The sequence below is a fragment of the Mizuhopecten yessoensis genome, unplaced genomic scaffold, assembly GCF_002113885.1.
Source record: "Mizuhopecten yessoensis strain PY_sf001 unplaced genomic scaffold, ASM211388v2 scaffold8149, whole genome shotgun sequence".
Taxonomy (NCBI): domain Eukaryota; kingdom Metazoa; phylum Mollusca; class Bivalvia; order Pectinida; family Pectinidae; genus Mizuhopecten; species Mizuhopecten yessoensis.
The window spans coordinates 586675-605101 of record NW_018407403.1 but is presented as its reverse complement, the minus strand read 5'-3'; the positions used below and the strand labels follow the sequence as shown (position 1 = coordinate 605101).

The 18427-nt window shown below is 35.8% G+C and overlaps 1 protein-coding gene across 6 annotated transcripts in view; it reads left to right on the top strand.

Annotated features, from left to right (window-relative positions):
- Positions 1-18427, top strand: part of LOC110455144 — a 90368-nt gene that overhangs the window by 63345 nt on the left and 8596 nt on the right. For 2 of the 6 annotated variants that reach the window (XM_021505101.1, XM_021505097.1), the window contains exons 7-8: positions 2816-4832; positions 9220-9305. The exons of 3 other annotated variants lie outside the window; for them this stretch is intronic. In XM_021505101.1, coding sequence (XP_021360776.1) covers positions 2816-4821 — 2006 coding nt within the window. In that variant the 3' untranslated portion in view covers positions 4822-4832; positions 9220-9305. Of the gene's footprint in view, positions 1-2815; positions 4833-9219; positions 11977-18427 lie in introns of those variants that run through there. One more of the 6 variants, XM_021505098.1, reaches the window with a different exon arrangement.

Genomic DNA, 18427 nt, shown 5'->3' with positions numbered 1-18427 from the left:
CTTGGTCTCCTGACTTAAAGACTGACTGGAAAAACAAATGGCCGTCATGGGGCCATTTTGGATTTTGACAGTGAACATTTCTTTTACGCAGAAAGTATTAGAATGATCTCTCTCAACTTTAACATGTATGTTCCCTAGGTTTACATGTTAAAAGAAAACTCTGACGCTAATGAGAATTCATGTCCCATTGACAGCACTGCTGATTATGTAAGAATTAGACATTTTTAGTAAATGCATATAGTAATGCAATTCTTATACAATAAAATTTGCCATAGTGGCAAATGACATCTGACATTTCGAAGTTTAAGTAAATGTACAAGATCACTGTTTAGTATTTCCAACATGGGACTGGGTAAAAGTACCGATCAGAAAAAAGAAGAGCAAAGAAGGTTAAAAGATAATCTTGTGATAATCCTTATATGGTGGGTGCCAAGATTCTAGCAGGATATCTTGTTTAAAAAATGTATGGTGTTAAAACTGTTGTGTTGAACTATGTCATTGCTGACTGTTTTGCATTATTCAAAAGATGAAATGAAGGTCAAAGGATGTTTTTTCTAAATCTGGCATGAACCTAATGAACATTCAATTGCAAAAATACATGTTTAATTTACAAAATCTCAATTATTCAGGTGAAATTAGAAACTCAGGATAATAGGTATAGTAGGTATAGTAGTAATAGCACTCTGTGCCTTTAATTTCAGAAACTGGGTGTTGTTGATTGTTTATTGTGTTGTTAACAAGAATATAAACATATTTGACAAATAAAGTTATCACATAATGTACTGCGTTATTCAGTGAATATACTCATGTCATATTTCTTTGCGTATTAACCCATGTAATATGAACTATCAGCCCTGTGATTGGTTGAAAGTTTCAATTGTTACCATTTTGACGTCGCGCATAGGACAAGTACATGACGTCATAGACTAACGCACTGGAGTCATTGTCGTTTTACACGAAAAAATGCCACAAATCTTGATTATGTGATAAAAAGAATCTTACACTCGTTTTCATTTCAACACAAATTTTTCATTTTAGCTCGCCAGAGGCTTGCTAAATTGAAAAAATCTTAGACTTGTTTCATAAATGTTATATGAAATGGAAACGAGTGAACGATCCATATATGTATTATTGGTTTCATTATATATTTGTTAGTTTATTTGTCTTCTCTAACCACCGACACATTGACATGCTGTGGATACTTACTAACAGCCCCGTAAACTAATGGTGGTAGAAGTGATATTAAGTTTTCACCAGATGTTGGAAAAGTTGATATATTAAATGTGAAAATTAACTAGTTTGTTACTTTTCACATTAAGTTGACCAATTAGAAAGAAACAATTTCTTTGAAAAAAAACAACAACAAGAAGCATGAAGAATTTTTACTGCGGAAGTTTCCCGTCAATTAATGTTAGTTCTTGTAACTCCAGTTTTTTGATTGAATAGTCTTTACTCCTCCTCCCACACCAACTCCTCCTTTTTTGTGTCGTAGCCTAATTTTATTGTGTCGCCTGCGAAAAGCTGGTGACACATAGGTATTGCTTTGGCGGCGGCGTCAGCATCGGCGTCGTCCGAATAGAGGTTTTCGTGCGATAACTTGAGTTTCCTTGAGTCGATCAAACTCAAACTTCATGCAGTGCTTCCTTACCAAAAGTGCTTGCTTATGATAACTTTTCAGGTTAGAAGGTCAAAGGTCAAGGTCACTGTTACTTTAAATAGAAAATATGTTTTCGTGCAATAACTTGAGGTTCCTTGGGCCGATCAAACTCAAACTTCATGCAGTGCTTCCTTACCAAAATTGCTTGCTTGGGATTACTTTTCAGGTTAGAAGGTCAAAGGTCAAGGTCACTGTTACTTTAAATAGAAAATATGTTTTCGTGCAATAACTTGAGTTTCCGTGGGCCGATCAAACTCAAACTTCCTGCAGTGCTTCCTTACCAAAATTGCTTGCTTGGGATTACTTTTCAGGTCCGAAGGTCAAAGGTCAAGGTCACTGTTACTATAAATAGAAACTTCACTAAAACTGTATACTGGACGGCTTCGATCACCCACTTGACCCACCATGTATACCTCTGAAATGCCGTTTTATTCCAAATGTTATTGACAACACTAGCTGTTTAACATCATAATCCACAAGTTTATTCATTTATTTATGGGAAACCATCCGACAAATCATACAACTTAAACTTGGAATTGAGACAATGAGTATCCATAGCAAGTTCCTTAAAACTCAGAGTATTCTTCCCAGAATAACAGATTATATGACAAAATGATGCCATCCAAAAACATAATCTATGATTATTGCTTACTTTTAACATTATTTCTTGAAATGAAAAGTGTATCTATTTCTTCATAATCTCCCAGCTTCCTGCGCAGGCGACACATCCACTTCCGTGGAATTCTTGTCTGGTTAGGAGATGGTTTCATTTAAAAACGATATCATTTGAAGGATTTGGATGAAACCTGCCTTGTATACTTTCTACACAAGTTTCCCGGTCAAAGTCGACCCGACCCCTAGACAAATTCACACATGCTTTATGAAGCAATAACATTCTTAGTGGCTGATGGGCTACGGATGATATCTTTTGAATGAGTATCATTTTTTAACGAAACTTGCAAGTCTTGTTTTTTTCCCTTCATACAACAAGCTTGGCTTAATTCATAAACATTTTGGTGAGCATTAATGACGGTATTCATTGGTTGTCAAACCGAAGTGATACTACTGATTGTTGTCGGTGGCATTCAGATTGTAATGATATTTTTTACGTACAGAGACGACAAACCTAAATTGATGCATGCATGGGTTCTTTTTCAGAGTGTTTCGCGCTGGTGAAAAACCGAGAGGCCTTTGACAGTCGTAGTGAGATGCCACTTTATCATATGAGCTTCATTATACAGACTTTGGTGAGGGAGGAAAATATGTTGCCAGACCTAGGTGGTATAAAGGAAAGAGCCCAAAACCGTGGTCACGTATGTAGAAACTTTATCGGAAGCCGAGCCGAGAAACTTAAAGTATGTCTACAACACCTCAATGGGGACAATTCTATGGGCATAGATTGTTGTACAAAGGGATACCTGTCGTTATGCGAATATAGATCAGTAGTGATTAGAAACAATATATTGGCAGTACCCTCAGCAGAAGAGGCAAGAGATGTCGACTTTGTCATGATAGAAACTGAGCCAATTCGTCCTGGGTATTTACGGCTCCAAACCTTATGTCCACAGTCGCACAAGGGACAGACTTATTGGGTGAATGAAACCACAGCACTGCTGAAACACACACGGGCAAAACAAACAGAATACAAGGGTGACATCGTACACAAAGGAATAAAGAGTCGGGATTGGCCGGAAGCTGCAGCCGAATGGGTATCACGTGACCGCCCGAGTGGTTGGCCAGGGCAACACGTTATTGAATCTGCTGTAGAAGGAGGTTGCCTGGTCATATCAAGGTCTCATGCTCTGTCACACAAACGAGAGGTAGAATGGCAGCTCGTTTTCCCTCATGTTGAGACTGTTCTAGCGAAGGAAGCACTGACAGCCGCACAACGCTACTGTCTTTGTGTCTTCAAAATTCTAGTCGATTTCCACCTACGTCAAATCTCTATCAGACTGAGGACGACAACATTCAAAACAATTGTCTACTTTGCCTGTGAAGTGTTGCCAATTGATGTATGGGAACGTAACGCCAGTGGCTGCTTAATGTACCTATTGGACAAATTGTACTTCCATCTGTCAAAGAAATGGCTTCCAAATTACTTCATTAAATCCAACAACATGTACGACCATCTGTCCAACTTTGAGCCCCTTGCACAGGTGATAGATGACATAAGAACTTACCCAATTATGGCAACCTTTTTCCTAGCAGATCACCATGACTTGGTGCAGATATGGATGTTTGATGATATCATAGACGATATCAAGAGTTATAGGAACCACCGTGATGCACGCCGCAGCTTCCACAATGTGTTGCTGCCCAATCTACTGAAGCTAGCCCAAACCTATATGCTGAATGAATGGTACCCAACTGCTGGCACAGTCTTAAATGCTGCATATCAGGAGATTTTGGCTGTTGCAGAAGAACACGAAGACGTACCGACATTCCAAGATTTCTTGAAGAAAGTCCTAGCAACGGAGGATATTGATGACAGGAAATATATGTACCTTTACATGGACAGGCAATACGGCACCAAGCTTCGGAAAACAGAAGGTACAGCTGTACAAATGACTACGTTTAAGGACATAGAAGGGATTGGCGACCTGGAACAGTTTCGCGATGAACCAATACCTAAGTCCTGCATAGGAGACACAGTGCTTCAAATGCTATACATTTTACCGCTCGCAGAACGCCTTGAAAAGAAGAATAGATTTTCTGATGCCATTTGTCTACTACAGTCTATTATCAAGAAAGCAAGGCTGTTCAAAGAGGGGTTTATGGTCCCAGATATCATCGATGACCCCACTTTAGAACGAGAAATTATCAAACAAACCGAAATGCCACGAACTCTTGTAAATGTTTCCCTGATGGTCAGTTACGAGGTTCTGTTCAAATGCCTATCTTCACTTCATGAAGAAGATAAATTTAAGCAACACATTCAGGACTACGAAGATATTTGTTATGAGCTGGAACACTATGAAGCATTAAAAGAAGTGGCTGATATTTGGGAGAGCTTTGGAGACAATGAAAGGGCAAAGACACTGAGAGAGGAAGTCACACGATGCAAACATGAGAAGACAGAAAAGATCGCTAAAACTGTTGTATCAATTTTATCAGGTTCTGCTGGAACTGGTTTGAATGCCTTCCTACGCAATTCGTTCCCGTAGGACTCCTGAAGGTACTGATCATCGAACGATGTTATCCAGTTCTCATTCCTTTAACGATTTATATACTATTTTTCCCCTATTCAAGATTTGTTTTACCAGAGCAAAAGTAAGGCAATGATCTTTTACATTCACGAACGTGCTTAATCTCGATGGTTTTAATATCCAGACGCAGTTGTTTCATGCGTCTTAGTTGAATGGGTCATTAACTCCATTTTCTAAATGTGACTGAGGAATAACTAATATTTTACTGGTTATGTCGCATACACATGTAGAATTGTGGTGTTTACATAAATTTGCAAACCTCGTCAGTTGGTGTTGTTTCTGAAATTATCACACCTTGAAAATAATTAGCGAAAGTTTAGTTAATTACATTATAATGATAATGCAGTTGCACAAAAACTTGCAAAATCATATGGAACCCATCAGCCAATCAGATCGCAGCAATTTCATGAAATATGCAGACTTTTCTGACCATAGAACTTAAGCAAGCGACAGATAGAACGTATACCGAGCAACTTTTGTTTTGGTATTAATTTCTTCATAGAATAACACATTTAATTGTCGGTTATATGGAGGGCAGTTTCCTGAAACTACATTGTTATTATTCAGTAATTAAAATTTACATGACAAATCCTAAACCGGAAATCGTTATGATTCAAATGGCCATGTAAAAATTTTATATTTATTTTTTGGGGTAATTTTCTGCTGTAGGGATATTGATTAAGCTTCATATGAATGATAACAATATAGTTCTGACAGTATTGGCACCATTGCCGCTGTATGAAACTTAAACTCCAGTTATGCTGAAGTGATTTTCATTACATTTTATAGGAATCATAAAACCATAGTCTTGCAAAATTGTTCCTTGGGTCGGTCAGAAATTAAGGTTGCCGCTACGGCAGCCATCTTGAAAAAATCTTTTGAACTTAAACTGTCCAAGGGATCAAATGAAGCTTCATAGAAATGTTACGTTAATAGTCCTGACCACGTCTATGGGCGGCCGTTTTAGGATAAAATACATAAACTACTGAAGTGCNTAAGTGCAAAAAACCCAAATGACCATTATGTACTTTTTAAACTTAAGTGTAAAAGATTTCCACTTAAGTGTAAAAAAACTTATTTGCACTTAAGTGCAAAAAACACGGAGAGGTTTCCACAAGAATTTCACCCATCGAAGTCATTTTCGACTGTTCCAAAATAGAGCTCAATAATTGGTCGACCAATGAGCAGTGTTCTATCAAGCTCGTATCGACCAATCAAATCGTGCATACTATCGCAGTGTGCCCTAGCGATGCGTAAACAATATGGCGGCTCCTGTAATACCTCGTGTTAATTTTGGATCCAGCACATGTCACCAAATCGTGTCACATTGTTATTGTGCAAGTTATTCAGAAATGGAGTATTACCACCTCAGATGTCATTTCAGAAAACTCATTCAGACTTGACTTAAGTTATAATGGGCCAATTTAACTTAAGTTATAATGGGCCAATTTAACTTAAGTTATAATGGGCCAATTTAACTTAAGTTATAATGGGCCAATTTAACTTAAGTTATAATGGGCCAATTTAACTTAAGTTATAATGGGCCAATTTAACTTAAGTTATAATGGGCCAATTTAACTTAAGTTATAATGGGCCAATTTAACTTAAGTTATAATGGGCCAATTTAACTTAAGTTATAATGGGCCAATTTAACTTAAGTTATAATGGGCCAATTTAACTTAAGTTATAATGGGCCAATTTAACTTAAGTTATAATGGGCCAATTTAACTTAAGTTATAATGGGCCAATTTAACTTAAGTTATAATGGGCCAATTTAACTTAAGTTATAATGGGCCAATTTAACTTAAGTTATAATGGGCCAATTTAACTTAAGTTATAATGGGCCAATTTAACTTAAGTTATAATGGGCCAATTTAACTTAAGTTATAATGGGCCAATTTAACTTAAGTTATAATGGGCCAATTTAACTTAAGTTATAATGGGCCAATTTAACTTAAGTTATAATGGGCCAATTTAACTTAAGTTATAATGGGCCAATTTGACTTAAGTTATAATGGGCCAATTTGACTTAAGTTATAATGGGCCAATTTGACTTAAGTTATAATGGGCCAATTTGACTTAAGTTATAATGGGCCAATTTGACTTAAGTTATAATGGGCCAATTTGACTTAAGTTATAATGGGCCAATTTGACTTAAGTTATAATGGGCCAATTTGACTTAAGTTATAATGGGCCAATTTAACTGAAAGTTAAGTTTGAATTTTGAGATCTGATCTGGTTCTTAGGAGTGGCGACATTTTGGCATACTGTGCGAATGGTCATCAAGGAATCTACAAAATCTACATAACTTGCCTGATATACTGTCTACCCTTGATTAAATTCTATGGTTGGTCAAAATCTGCGTTATCTATGTAATCTGATTGGCTGATGGATTCCAGATGACATTTTTCGAAATTTCTTCAAAATCACAATATATTTGCAATTTCTTTTATGTGTATGGATTTCATCGTGATAACGTTATTTCCGTTGACTTTTGTGGCTGTTTAGACACTGCCCATTATATTGACGATAAAAAACACCTCTCTCATATGTAGTAAAATCGGCCAAAACCATTGATATAACTACGGTTTTATTTGCCACTTCTCATACAGCAAATGTATGTCAAGGGTCCTCCTCTCTTTCCGCTTAGTAATTCCTCTTTACTGCTTTGTTGTTGTACACCTTCATAATCTCCAAATTTTGTGGACAAATATAAACTTATTCATCCATGAAGACACATTTGAACTCCTCCAATTCAAAGGTCGGAATATTTCATTATAAAATTTAGGGGTGTATAAGACAATGAGGTTTGAATTTACCTATGTTCTATTTTTAGTTTTGAAACATTAAGTCACGTTGTTGTGAGAGTAAATTTTCCGCGGGTTAAAGATTTCGTTCTGATGATGTGTGCTTGCCATCTTTCATACGATTTGAAAGCTTTACTGAAGAAGACGTGGTCGAGTGATAGATCGATAACTCCGTTAAAAATGAGTTTTGTACATAGATGCAAGGAGTAGGTTATGGTTCAGAGTTAGGAAGAATCCAAATGATTTATGACTTTCGAGGACGTGGTATTAATGACTTATGATGAAATGAGCTTATCATGAAGTAATCAAAAATAATCATTTCCTCGTGCAAGGTATGTTACTTCTCATCTAAAACCTTTTCTGAAAAACAATTAGGATTGGCGATTAGCGGCACTTTGTCAAAGACGCTTGTTACCAATAGGTTTGGGGACGATCACCAATATACGTTGTAGGATATGGCAACACAAAATTCAGAACTCCCTACTGAAGATCTGTTTTGCAATCTGATAGATGAGAGACTAATTTGTACCTGCTATCTAGGTAACAAAGCTTTGTCCATTCTGCTACTCTTAATTATTACAACAAGTGTCAAAACATCACACGTTCTGTAAGCCTGTGCATGAGTATTCGCAATGTTGTTTTATTACAATTTGAAAGAGTGTTGGCCTTTGATATATTATCTTGCACACGAATACACATTCCCATTCATCTACACACTGCCGGTATTCTCTTAAACAATGTTAAAATACAAAGAAAACATAATGACGGGCAGTGACTATTGTGTTGTGGTCATGTTGGTATTAGTTAATCTATTGATGACTGTTATAGATTAAACTACTCTTAAACGTTCATTATTGAAAAGCAAGATGCAGATATATTTGTTTATTTTCAAGTGAAAGTTAAATATGACTTTGCTATCAGTTATCAGTTTCTACGCAGCTTTGTTATATTCCGTCCTTGCGTATTGCAGAGTTGTCTTCTCTTGTGAGCAGGTATTGATTGTTACGTCATTGGTTTGTGTGAGAAAATTACGTCGTTTTCTCAAAAATTGATGACGTTACTCTCACAAATCAATGACATAACAATCAATACCTGCTCACAAGAGAAGATAACTCTGCAATAGGCAAAGACGGGATTGATGAATTACAGAATTTTCTTAAATTCATTTTTATCCATTCATTAACATTTCTCATAAAAAGACATTAAATACGATGTCTGTCATAAACTTACTTATATGACAGTAATCGACATGTAATGGTAGCTACAGAGTAATTTTTTTTTTGCTACTATAGATGCAAAAATAGATGCATATTTTACCATTGTTTGATAGCTTAAATTGATCGCTTAATAACTCTGAAATCCATATAAGCATATAGGTTGCTTACACGTAGAAAATCTTAAGAGAGATTATAAATTCTAAAATCCAGCTGCAATTTAATGAAAAAACTATATGCATATATTACATACTTACATAAATATTAAAATTATGTTATAGCTTAGCGTATCATAGAGCTTAATTGACATGTGTGCATCCCTTTCTCTCTTCCAGATTTTGAAGAATTAGTGAGCAATCGATCTGCAATCGACATTTTGAGTTTAATTCCAATGGCGCATCTCTCTCATATTATGAAGATAATGATAGAGCCGAGATTTCTACTGACGTTCCCAGGAGACTCTGCTGTTTTTCAGTATGACTTAAAACGGGACAGGGATGATCCCAATTTTAGAAAGATGCATTTTGGAAGCATAGTTGAAGAACTGGCCACCACCATGTCGAATCTTGGTCCCAATCGGGATCAGGCTATTTTACCTCCAATCCCGAAGATGATTGGTTATGATATTAAACAAAATCTTGCGTATTCGGGAAAGATAGATGGATTGGACAATAAACAGATTTTGTACACAGCTGACGGCCAACACACTCTGCCTGGTTATGTTCGCATTAAGATCAGTATTGCAGGAGATCAAGCATTCACAAAGCAATTACTGTCACAAACGAAATACTCGGAATATCATCTTCACAACGCGTCGCTGGATAGAAATCGGAAACTATTCATAGGAATACGCTGTCCGGTGTGGCCAGAGGAAGCCAAGGAATGGCTGACACGAGGAAGGCCAGCGAAATGGCCGAATGAAGAAATGCTGGAGTTAGCAAAAGAAGATGAATGTTTCCTAATCGGCCGACCCCATCCACAAAGTTGCTTTCCAGATGCAGAGTGGCAATGGGTGTTCCCAACAACAGAGATCCGGATCGCACGGGAAGCTTTATCTGATGAACAAAAGTATTGCTTCCGAGTTTTTAAAGTGCTGGTAGATTTTCACACAAGGAACTTACCTGTCAGATTGACCACAACGCACCTGAAGACGGTCATGTACACTACGTGTGAAGTCCTTTCCGCTGATCATTGGAAGTTGAACCCAGGTGGCTGTCTGCTTTTTCTGCTTCATCGTCTCGTCGTCCACCTTCGCATTGGTGTCCTACCAAATTATTTCATTCCAGCCAATAACATGATCGACTATTTCAGCCAAGGACAGTTGTGTGCGCTTCGACAGCGACTTTATGCCGTACGGGTGTTTCCCGTCGCGGCACTTTTTATAATTATTGACCATCATGATGTGTTCGGTGCAGTTTTTCTCGATAAAACATTGGAAGACATCGTCAGATTTAGAAAACATCAAAATCTAGATCAGTCAACTGAAGAATGTTTCCTCAGAAATCATTCCAAGTACTTCCGAGCTCTAGTTCTTTCTGTACAGTTTAAAAACGCTAAAAGGTCACTGGAAGAGGCTTTCTTAGCAAAAACAGGCAAACTGCTAAATGAGAATGTCCTTTGTGAAAACGAAAGCTTTGAGAAATTCTCCCTAGATTTCACCGGAGATGAATTTGGTGAACTGAAAGGGTTGGTAGCGTACGAAATGGACATGATTTGTGAGTCTGACTTCACACGTTTACTTCACAGTTCAAGTGAATATGTGCATTTAAAAGACATATTGGATGTGAACGATTGTCTGGAATACTCGGACGTCCCTGTACAAAGAAACTCCGTCGATTCTCGATACAAGGAATTGGTGTTCCTTGAATCTCTATCGTTTCACTTCACCGATCAACGCCTGTACCAAAAGGCGGCCCACTTCCTGCGATGTGCTATACACAAGACTTTACAAGCAATTCAATGCAGCAACAAAGAGACGGAACAGCAGGCAACCGAACGGAGCTCAAAAGAGGAACGTGTTCAGCACGCCGAAGACAGTCTGTATAGTTATGCTCTGCTGCGATTCTACCACGATTTGTATTGTGCATACAAGTCGATGGGACAGACAGAGCTGATGCAGGAGTATATAGAGGACTATGAGGCAGTATGTATGACATGTGGCTATTCATATCACTACACCAGAGTGGCCAATATTTGGCAAAAACTCGGCAACAGTGTTAGGGCACAGACCCTTAGGGATCAGGCTGACTCTACCAACTCGTCACAGACCTGTTGCGCAAATGTTTCGCGATATGATAGCTTTGATGACTTAGACTGAGGAGCAGGTATCAAACATAGAGTTTGTCTACCTGTTTTATTGTTAAAAAATCAGCGAATGATTGATATCATTCTATATACTGACTTGACTGTATCCATATTACAGTACCAAAGATGTTTTTTCTGCATTTTATCAATTCTGTAAATGAGCAGATTATGCTATCGTTCGTTGATTATGTAGAATTTAATAGAACATGTGTATATAATTGTAAGTTAATAAAATTAACATCTAATGTAAATTCAAATTTAATCGGGATTTATTACTAAAAGCATCATCTGTGATATATAATTGATGAATACATTAACAGGGGTTTATAAATATCGAACCTTTGTACCAAACGTTTGAACTGTGATATTTAAACATATGAAGAAGTGTTTTCATTTTCGTGAAAGTTATAAAACTTATCATACATCAAGTCTTAAGCTTATTTGATTTATTACGTTTGCAAACGACATTTTTCGGAGCTTTTTTATTATCACAATTATATGTTGAGGTTAAATATTATTTTTATGCATTCCTATGATTGTCAGTTTCCCATGCAAATAGAAAGGACTGAAACATTGATAGATTGTCAAATATCAGATATTGTTAAAGTTGAGTGACTTTTGCGCCTTCAGAATTTATAAAACTCTCTTACATGGAAGATAGTAGTTCTTTGGGATTAGTTTGTGTATGTATTTTCCTTCACTGAGTACCATTCACTTTGTTTTGTAATATTTAACGTAAATGTATTTCGTCTTTGCGTATTGCAGAGTTATCTTCTCTTGGGAGCAGGTATTGATTGTTACGTCATTGGTTTGTGTGAGAAAATGATGTCGTTTTCTCAAAAATTGATGACGTTACTCTCAGGAACAAGTGACGTAACAATCAATACCTGCTCCCAAGAGAAGATAACTCTGCAATATGCAAAGACGGAATAAAGTCCCAATTTATTGCTGTTGTTAGGGTGGCGGAGGGGGAGGGTGTTATATGCCTCGCCCTCGCAACTACGTGTGACAATTTATTTCAAGCAAACCTTTTAGAAATATTAGGTTCGAAAATACTTCCGATAATTCATATTTCTGTGCCTCAATGTCATTGTTAAAATGATATTTTTATAGCATTTTGATGACAATTTCAATTTCTAGGGAATCTTGTTTTTCGAAATTCCCATCAAACCTTGATAAACAAAAGGAAGTTGAGAATACGTCGGATAAGATTGTGTATTAGGGTTCCAAGATGTAGAGCAAGATCCCTGTATTGTACTTATCGTAGACATTTGTAAGCTAATTGAGGATCTCCGTACCACTACCACAAACTGTAACTAGGTATAAGACACATTTTCGCCATGATTACATATTTGATGAATCATTTTCGAAAGTAAACCTGATCTAACCGATTGAGCTACCTGGTCATTTGAAGTAGCCTGGCCAAACTGTACTACAGTTATATCCAAACAGAAGTTGAGGGCAGGTAACTGTTTACAGGAAAAAACACAATGCAGTGATTCATGGATCATTAAGTGTCTCTTTAACAACTTCATATCTGAAAGGATGTTGATAAGATTTCATACTAAATTCCATGTTCAAATACACCATGGTTGACTCTATTGGAGGATTCTTTGTCTCCTGAGTTTGCCGTAACCTTTATTGACACAGTTATTGACACAGTTATTGACAGTTATTGACACAGTTATTGACACAGTTATTGACACAGTTATTGACAGTTATTGACACAGTTATTGACACAGTTATTGACACAGTTATTGACAGTTATTGACACAGTTATTGACACAGTTATTGACACAGTTATTGACAGTTATTGACACAGTTATTGACACAGTTATTGACACAGTTATTGACAGTTATTGACACAGTTATTGACACAGTTATTGACACAGTTATTGACAGTTATTGACACAGTTATTGACACAGTTATTGACACAGTTATTGACAGTTATTGACACAGTTATTGACACAGTTATTGACACAGTTATTGACAGTTATTGACACAGTTATTGACACAGTTATTGACACAGTTATTGACAGTTATTGACACAGTTATTGACACAGTTATTGACACAGTTATTGACAGTTATTGACACAGTTATTGACACAGTTATTGACAGTTATTGACACAGTTATTGACACAGTTATTGACAGTTATTGACACAGTTATTGACACAGTTATTGACAGTTATTGACACAGTTATTGACACAGTTATTGACAGTTATTGACACAGTTATTGACACAGTTATTGACAGTTATTGACACAGTTATTGACACAGTTATTGACAGTTATTGACACAGTTATTGACACAGTTATTGACAGTTATTGACACAGTTATTGACACAGTTATTGACAGTTATTGACACAGTTATTGACACAGTTATTGACAGTTATTGACACGGTTATTGACACAGTTATTGACAGTAATTGACACAGTTATTGACACAGTTATTGACAGTTATTGACACAGTTATTGGCACAGTTATTGACAGTTATTGATACAGTTATTGACAGTTATTGACACAGTGATTGACACAGTTATTAACACAGTTGTTTCATTTTAGCAAAACATGCATGTCTTTGAATTTATCATGGTCGGATTTAGGTGGTACTATTCCGTCTTTGCGTATTGCAGAGTTATCTTCTCTTGGGAGCAGGTATTGATTGTTACGTCATTGGTTTGTGTGAGAAAATTACGTCGTTTTCTCCAAAATTGATGACGTTGCTCTCACAAACAAGTGACGTAACAATCAATACCTGCTCCCAAGAGAAGATAACTGCAATATGCAAAGACGGAATACTTGTCAACAATTCTCTGTGTGTGGTTTTCAGTTGAATGAAGTTGAACTTAATCTAAAATATCATAAAGGTTTTGTAGTTTAATAAGAAAAAGTGCAGGATATTTAACACATACCCTGATGTACTGTGTGTTTTATTATTGCATACTATTCATTTCGGTATTATTATGCTTATTATAAGTTGTCAAATCAATAGCTTTAAGGTTGATTTATATTTTGAAAATAAACTAAGAAAATTAAACATAATTCTATGTTGCTATTTGTTTTTAGGTCACCTGAGCTTTAGCTCAAGTGATCTATTGCTATCCGTCTTCGTCCGTCGTTTTGCGTCGTGCGTCGTCCGTCGTCCGTTAACATTTTACATTTTCAACTTAAGCTGAAATACTGGCAAAGGGATTTCATTAATATTTCATGGGAAGGTTACTGACATCTCCCTGACCAAGTGTTGTTATTTTTCGGGTCGATCAGAAATCCAATATTGCCACAACGGCCGCCATTTTGAAAAACTATTTCTAACTTAAAATAAAGTTCTACTAGGCCAATTGAACTGAAACTTTGTAGGAATGATCTACTCATGGTCCTGACAAAGTGCTGTTATTTTTCGGGTCGATCAGAAATCCAATATGGCCGCCACGGCCGCCATTTTGAAAAAAACGATTTCAAACTTAAAAACAAGTTCTAATAGTCCGATTTAACTGAAACTCGGTCTAGGAATGATCAGCTCATGGTCCTGAAAAACTGAAGTTAACGTTATTCTTAACTATTTTGTACTTAAACTGGTACATATTTCAACAACAAAAATAAATACTGTAGGACTCAAATGACCGTTTAGGCCCATGGGCCTCTTGTTGTATATTGTTCAAGCGTAGGTAATTCTTCGTGTAAGTTAAAGGTATATCGTGTAAATAATTTACTTATCAACGACAACTGAATGAGGATTATGAAAATAAAAATAAGAAAGTCTTGCCAAACTTTAAACAGGTTACATATATCGATGTGGCAGTCCTTTCCTATCCATAACTGACATACACGTATGCAGTTATGTTGTTATCAGTTGTAGCTATTCTTACTTTGCTAGAATAATAAGAACACGGAGAATTATATACTACCCTTTGGTTGACCTACATCCCCCTTCTTTTGTTGAACAATTTCAATTTTATTGGAAATATTTGAACAGAATATCTATATTCCTGGGAAGACAATACGAAGAACGATAATGTGCATTGGCTGAGAAAAGTTTTAGTAATTACAATTTAATAAATTTTGTGGGAGAATATTTCAACAGAATATATTCATTCTTGGTAATGGTAGCAGTTCTAGAAAATCAAATGTATGGCGTAGTTCTAAAATCAAATGTATGGTGTAGTTCTAAAATCAATTTAACCTCCAAAACTATATATAGGAATAGTTTGGTTCTGTTCTGTAGTGCGACATCTGGATATTTATCTTACTATATCTATAAGCATATTGCTTAAGTTATTCCCTTATCTATACATGAACCATAAGAATCATAACTGCTAAGATTGACTACCTGGCACAGTCTTTTTACTATGCTTTGGCATGTTGACGTTGTCAGGGTTTCTGTAATGATTTCTGTGTTTTAATGGAGAGATCGGTGCCAAACCTACATGTAAAAAACAGACATAATGTACAGAAAGAAAGAACAAATCAACTAAATTAATAATAGAAAAATAATAATATATAAAGATTACAGAAAATAAATAAATAACAAGCAAGTGGTGTTCGTTACCCTATTGGCAAATAAATAGTATGATGTCTAGGCATTTCTTACTGAAAGAACTTTAGTGTTAGTGTTGCTAATATCGCCTATTGCTGTCAACAATATATATATATATAATATATATATATATATATTACTGCACACTGTTTTCTCACGAGGCATTACCACGAGGAACTTCTTAGTTTAACATCGTAGCGTGCTCAATAAAGATGACAAGATGAAAACATAGAAATTTGATAATACTACCGCAGGCTCATGAAGCTGTTTTTATTTGAAGCGCACTGTCACAAGCTTTTGCCTTAAATCGACAGTGTTGAAATACTTTCTAAAGTTTATGATTGATACTTTTGGGAAAAAACACTGGTTGCAAAGGCCCTATAACCACGGATAATAATTTGTGAACCTCGAATTATTATTATTATAAGTACAAATCGTAAGAATTCAGACCGAAACGTTATCATATGGCTAGATTTTAGTTTTAAAAGTAAGCTTTTGATTTGAAAGTGAAGTTTAAGATTTCAATCCTATTTCCTATTACACATTTGATGATGTTTGTTATCGACTGCAACATCTAATACTTTCAACTTAAAATGAGAGTTAACCTTTGATACGCTTGTATTGCTTTACCTTACTTAACTCAATTTTAACGTAACCCTTACCGGAAAACACCTACTAACTCGAACCTGTAAGTTCATTAATGTAATATTAATATAAACTGTTTGTTCAGTATTCATAAACAAAATAAAGATTGCATTTATGCTTCGAGGACAGTCTTGATCAAAACAAACACAATTGTATGAGGACGAATATCATCATTTCTTAATAATATCCTAAACCTAGGGATACTCTTTTACACTAAGGGATTATGGTCACAATAGTGGTGCTGCAACATCGTGACTCAACCCTTAAAGGTTTATTTTTGAACAATTGAATTCTACTTATAACCTTAAATGTAGATTTGGTACGATAAAGGGTGTTCAGATGGCGCAGTAGGTAATGCACCCGCCTTACACCAAGTCGGCAGGGTTCGATTAACCGATCAGACGTGAAAAGGTATTGGGTCACCTGTCAGCAATACTTGGGTTTTCTCCGGGTAAATCAGTTCCTCCCACATTGAGATCCCCGCGCGCTTGAATCCGGACCAACAAGAGTTATTTAGACAGATGGAAATAACCTGTTTCATGATAAATAAAGAATATGTATTTTTAACTAGCCTATTCGGAGAATATTCGGAGAAACAATAGTACTCGTGCGTGACGATGATACGTGTATATCTACTTCCAATTTCGAGATTTTGTTGGGAAATCACACGTACATAAGACTCACGGGAAGACACTTACATGAGACCAGACGACTTCGAGAAGGTCATATATGAAACGCATGGAATGCGGACTGTTTGTGTACCGACCTCACATGTGCATATCACGGTCTTACACGAGTTCACAAGCTCGATGTCGTTACGATTTTCGCTATTGAGCGAATTTCGATCGCTCTGTCGATTACATCATTTTAACAAATGCAGTGCACTCACCCTGTGAAAATAGTGTTTTGTAAAATATCAAGATCCCTATGAAAATGCACATGTGGGTGCACGTGCGAACGGCATACCATGCGATAGCCTCTGGTCACATATGTACCTGACATGTACATATACCTTGCGCTATATGTTTTATGCCGTATAGTTTCTCTATCAGGAAAAATGCTTTTACTGATTTTCCGTGTCCATTCCTTAATATAAGGTATCTATATAATATTATGTTATAAATATGACTTTGTATGATAATATAAGGTATCTATATATGTTATAAATATAACTGTATAAGATAATATAAGGTATCTATATATATGTTATAAATATGACTGTATATGATAATATAAGGTATCTATATATGTTTAAAATATGACTGTATATGATAATATAATGTATCTATATATGTTATAAATATGACTGTATATGATATTATAAGGTAAAAGTATAATTATGTAAATCTTAGGTTACTAGAGTCTTAGAACCTAGACGTTATACACCGTTGACAATAACTCTATGTAATACTGACTTCTTACAATAATAGACCAGCTGAACGTTTCATATATCAAACTTTGACCAAGAAAATTATGTTTACGTATTTAGTGCTTTTGACCAAGAACATTTTATTTACGTCTATAGTGCTTGACAACATAAAATTCGGAAAATGGTGTGTAACACATTTTCAATTAAGGAAGAAAAGTAATATAAGAGAACACTTTCCCCTGACTACTACACGTATAAATGAATCATACACAGCATAGGAAATTACCTCATAGACAACTTGGTCTATAAAGTTGATGATCTATATAGGCCTACAGTGATTTTCATGGTGTCTATATGTTCTCCATTAAGTTCGAACATTAAATAAAGCGTAGGGTCCGTAGTGTATATATAAACATTATATTATAATATAAGTGTAGGGTCCGTAGTGTAAATATACACATTATATTACAATATAAGTGTAGGGTCCGTAGTGTATATAAACATTATGTTACAATATAAGTGTAGGGTCCGTAGTGTATATATAAACATTATGTTACAATATAAGTGTAGGGTCCGTAGTGTAAATATAAACATTATATTATAATATAAGTGTAGGGTCCGTAGTGTAAATATAAACATTATATTACAATATAAGTGTAGGGTCCGTAGTGTATATATAAACATTAT